Genomic DNA, 5,524 nt, shown 5'->3' with positions numbered 1-5,524 from the left:
AATGGTGTGGCACCCTGCATACTGGTGGGTCGATCACGATTCATGAGCATGTCATTCATATAGTAAACTTTCATTACTTTTATGTTTCTTTCATATATAACTTATGTATTTTCTATTTCATATGTACACTTCTAACAATGTAGGACAACAGTGTTGGGTCGACATCGTTGGTGGGAAGAAAAAAGGATGAGTGTACTATGTAGGACAACTTGCTGCAAACTATACAACATCGAGAGGAGGTACTCTGAAGCACCAACCTTCTACTTCGACCACTACTGCTGACGAGGCTGTTGTCTGCCTCACGCAGACACTGGAGCAACGTGACCAGAAAATCACTGATTTGATAGGAGAGTTTAGAAACTTTAAGGCCTTGGTCATAAGAGTGTTGCCTGAAACTTCACAGGATCAATTCATTATCCCTCCAACCCAGCCACGACTCTCCCCGTCACCCCGTCGTCCCTCAGTAGCCCACATTAGTCCAGCCCTCATCAGTCTAGTCGACATCAGTCCAACCCACACCAATTCAGCCATCTACAGAGGAACAGGATGATGAAGATCATTCTGATGATAACTATGAAGATTATTAGTTTTATTTTTTCATTGAACATAATTTTTATAGATGTTGTGATTCAGATACTGAGTTTGAATTTCGTTAATTAGTTTTTACGATGTTACTAATGTGAAACTCTTTGTCATATGTACATTATTTAGACTTTGACATTTAACTAACTGTTTAGTTTCCAATTTTAGGAATTTGAGACTGATGAGGGTGGTGTTGTAATCACTTTTTTCGTATGCCTTTGTTGATCTTCCACCCTTTATGGCCCTTTAGTCTCTACTTGTAGATAAAAAAAGGGTAGTTCTTAAATTCCATGTCCTCTATTCCTATTACCCTCTTGGCTCGCTTGAATCGGTTGTTAACCCCTTCCAACCCACCCTTGCCATTGAGGCCATGGTGCTGGTAGTTTCACAGTCAACATTTCGCATGCGAATGGCTCTGTTGCCATCAACACTGGCATTGTACAAGCCTTAGTTATGCAGACCGTCTTTGATTAGAACCCTGTTGCCAATTTTGGGGTTTCCAAGGTTCTCTTGCCTCAGTTTACATTTCTTTTCAGATTTAGCTTGTGTTAGTTTTCTTTTACCTTGAGCACTAGAGCTAAGATTTCTTGTGGATGAATTTTTAGATTCCAGATTTCATCAAGAGGGAGGTTGAGTTTCGGTTTCTTGCTATAAGCATCTAGATGTAGATATTTAGCTTGCTGCTTTTATATTTTGAGTCTTCTGATATTTTTGTATGTGGTGGCTCCTTTTCTAGACAATCAATGTTTAATGGGTCTTCTTTAAAGTTTGACTATTTGACCAAACCTTCATTTTTTTTTGAAGATTTTGGATTTGTTGACAAAGTGAAAATGTCAAACAGAGTGAAAACAAAAGGTGAACTTTTCTTCCCTCTTCCCTCCTTCAACACCCTCTCATTCGAATCGCCCGGTTCTCGTCACCACCTCTACCACCATCCCGTCGATTCAGCGTGACCAAAGAAGAAGTGACCCATTTGGTACAAAGGTGGGTCTCACCTCGGAGGAGATGGAAGAACTCGATGGAGCCTTGGAGTCATGTGAAGAGTCATTCATTCGAGTGATTCAAACCAATTCAAGTATTGAAGGTAGTGAAGAAGGGTATTTTGGGAATCAGGGTATGATATAAGTTGTGTTTTGATTAAATTAAACTTATTTAAAACTGTAAATAAAAAAAATCCACCTAAGACTACCAAACTTTGCCACGTTAGTAAAACTTGCTTATGTCACAAAGCCACGCACCACAGTTTTTAATGTCGTCTAGCTTAATTAACGGCGAAGTCTAAATTGATTCAATTTTTTACCATAAAAAACTTAATTGAGAACATTAACAATATGATGACCTATTTTAGACAATCTTTCACAAATAAGAATGTCCGAAATGTTAAACATTTATAAAACGAATTGTAAATTTAATAAAAAGGAGTATATTTTCAATCCAACTAACAAAAACCAAATATTAACTTAAAGTTAAGTTAAAAATCAATACTAATCTTTTAAAAAATTACAAAAATAATAAAATAAATAACGATCTTAACAAAAATTCATATATTATAAAAGTAACCAACCTATCAATAATTTATTTTGTCAATTAATTTACATATTTAATAACTATCTTCGATATCTATACCATTGTATATCATCTGTTTGTTGGAGAATTTCACGTTTAATAGATAAAAATATTATTTATTTATTTAATAAAATAAAAAATTGAATAATTTCTTCTTATATAACAATAATTAAACAAGTTAAAAAAATATCTAGTACATAATTTTTTAATATTAATTTTACAAAAANCTGTAAAAAATTGAGTGTTGAGCCTTCTACCAATAGTTTCTTGAGACTAAAAAAATTTAAACTAGTGCCAACTGCATAGGAATTTGATTCACGAAATTTTTTCCCCTCTGTTCCTTCATGGTTTGTCTTTTAAGAAAATATCTTGTACGTCAAATTGTTCTTTGAGAAGCACTGACGAAGATAGAAATGCTTCTGATTCGGCTTTAGTTTTAAAAAAAGCTAAATAAATAGATTGCTTGACTGCCAATCAAGTTTAAAAGCCTCTCTATCCCTTTCTATGTTGCCAAATCTTAAATGCACTTTTACCAGGAAAAACATCTAATGGTCAGTTAAAATAGTTTTTTCTCAAGGATTGTTACGGTGCTAGGGTGTGTTAACTCAGCTGGTAGTTTGTTAAAATAAAGTGAATAATCCTCTCTTAATTCTTTGCCTTTTGTGAGTTTACATTCTCGTTGATTTTGAAACTTGTTGAGTATAATATTTATGATATATTTCATATAGGTGCGGTAGTAGAGGCAAAACCTCAACTAATTGGAATTCATGAACGAGTAAGAAGTGACATCGATGGTAGCCAACCACCAACATCAGCTACCTCTGTCACATCAGAAGGAGTCAAGCGGGTGCCAACTGCAACAAATCCTAATGCTGAAGATGCTGCAGAGCTTTTAAGGTATGCTTTGCACTATTCCTTAGCAAGTAGTCCTGTCCGTAGTCTGTTCATAAAGCCCCTTTATAAATTCAGTTAGTTGTTAAAAATAATAACATTGAGTGCATTTTGGATATAGTGTTCATGTATCACTTGATGGTGTGTGTATATATATATATATATATATATATATATATTAATATGTAAAACCGACATCTCTTTCATTATTTTTCGTTATAATAATTAACATATTTATCCATATCATATTTAAAAGATTTTCTGTTTCGTACTCATATTTTATTTTCTATTTTATCTTTTAAATAATAATTTTTTAAGCTTGTTTTATTAATTTTATTTTATAGGTGGTTTTTTTAATTTAAGATTTTTAACTAGTTTTAATTAATCGTTTTTTAAATTAAAATAATTATTTGTAATAAAAGAATTATCTACAAAAAAAAAATAAGAATTATTTTTACAATAAAATTATAAATTAGATTATATATTATTACTTTTTATTATCATAAAAAATATTACACTGTTTTTACTGGCTATTATAATAATAGTTAGTTTTTATAAAAGAAAAAATAAATACAAGTCAGCACAAAATATCTATTAAAAAAAAAAAGAAATCATTTTGTTTCCTAATAGCATAGGGAGGGACCCTCTGCAATCATGCTTGAAAATAAATATATGAGAAAGGGCAAATCCCAGACTCAGAATATAGCTATGTCCATGATCTATGCTTTGGACTGACTGAGAACAAACTAAGAAGTAACAGAGTAGGGTTAAGTCAAATACACAAATACACAATGAGCTTGTCCCTTATTCAAGGTTATTCTTCTGCCGAAGACGAACCAGACCAAGACCAAACCAACGATTCCGACATCGAACATTCCGACGACGATGCCACCGTCGACGCCGCCGCTGCCGTGGGCCACCCTTCTCTCGGTGACAGATCCATCTTCAACCACCGTCCTAACCCTCCTTCTTCCTCTGGTCTTCCTTCTGCCTTCGACGCTTTCTCCGAAGTAACTAACTTTCGGTGGCTCTTATCCCCTTTTCAATTCTCAAATTTGCCCCTCCGTTGTTGAATCTGATGTTGATGTTGTTGTTGTTTCGTAACGAAGATTGCAGGACCGCCCCAATTTCTGAACAACAGTGTGGAGGAATACAACAGCAACCCTTCGAGAGACGGTGATGAGCAACATGGGAGGCAACGCAATAGGAGGCGCCGCAATGACAAGAAAGATTTACCCACTGGTATTATTTTCTTCATATTTTTTTTTCTTTTTCTTGTCATTTTTATTTAGTTGTTTGTTTTATTTTGTTTAGTTAATGGAGGAGTAGGGGAGATTTAAGAGGCTAGAAGTAGAACCCTTGTCCTTTTATTGTATAGAAAATATTTTAAGTGGAGAAAATAAGGGGTTTTTAATTGCTCTATTATTTCTTGCTTTTAATTATCAAAATATTTGCCTTGTTTTCCATGTGTTCTGTTATTGAACTTTTGTACAGAAAACAGTTTGAAAACTGATGGTTTTATGATTAAAAACTGAAAACTGAAAATGAAAATAAGAAATAAAAATGTAAATAAAAGCTTCCTGCAGGGATTTATAATTTTTAGACCAAGACAAGATATTTAAGCTAAGCTTGTGGCCTCCTATGCTGTAAAGGGGCATGCTATGTTGTGGTTAAGCAAACAGATGACTCCCTTTGAATTTGAGATAGCTACAGGTCTAAATCTTTCCTTTGTCAATGTTATAATGTGGTATTCATGGGGGCTGCTAACACTGATTTTGTGGGTTGTTTTCTTACATATCATTTAGACTTGCAATTCATAGTGTACAACTAGAAAGAGTATTCAGTGAAATTGATGTGACTGTTTAGATTTGATTGCAGACATTTTTCCTGGTTTATCATGTTGTTATTTTGTTATTTGTGTTAGTTCAGTTGCTTGGCCTGTTTTTGAATTGGATTAGCAATTAATGGTGTTCTCCGGTTTATTGTGGTCATGTATGTCAATTGTTGATATGGCTTTCCTGTGTACCATAGTTCATCATGTGGATTTAACCTTGTTGACTGGCACAACGATTGATCACCCCGGAAGTCACACAACAATATAAGTCAGTAATGTAAAAGCTGTAGATTTTTAACATAATTGATTGGTGTCCTCTAGTGAGATTTTCATCATGAATGTTACTGGAATAAAAATGAATAAAATCATTTTTGATACTAAAACGTTTATGCATGACTCTTCGAGTTTTTATATAAGATTGGTAATGATTATCAGAACATCAACTTAACCGATGTAAAATAGGGCTGTCTATTTTGTACTCATGGACAGTTAGCGCATGAGCGAAAGCTTATGTATACCCTGCAAAATGCTTTATGCTGCTTAAAAATCAAACGTTGATGACGGTTATGGTTTTTTTTTTTTACAGTGATATGTACTTTTTCTTGTACTAAAAACTTTGTATTTTTCAACTTCTTATAATGTGCCGATCCC

The 5,524-nt window shown here is 33.7% G+C and overlaps 1 protein-coding gene across 1 annotated transcript in view; it reads left to right on the top strand.

Moving 5' to 3' along the window:
- Positions 1 to 3,694: 3,694 nt before the first annotated feature.
- The window catches only part of LOC106773671, a gene marked incomplete in the record, with an annotated part of 4,956 nt that continues 3,126 nt past the window's right edge, over positions 3,695 to 5,524 (top strand). The window contains 2 exon segments of the mRNA XM_014660402.2: positions 3,695 to 4,049; positions 4,149 to 4,281. Coding sequence (XP_014515888.1) covers positions 3,831 to 4,049; positions 4,149 to 4,281 — 352 coding nt within the window.

This window comes from Vigna radiata, chromosome 9 (genome assembly GCF_000741045.1).
Source record: "Vigna radiata var. radiata cultivar VC1973A chromosome 9, Vradiata_ver6, whole genome shotgun sequence".
Lineage (NCBI taxonomy): Eukaryota > Viridiplantae > Streptophyta > Magnoliopsida > Fabales > Fabaceae > Vigna > Vigna radiata.
Note: the sequence above shows the minus strand (reverse complement) of the source record. Positions and strands in the feature narration are given on the sequence as shown.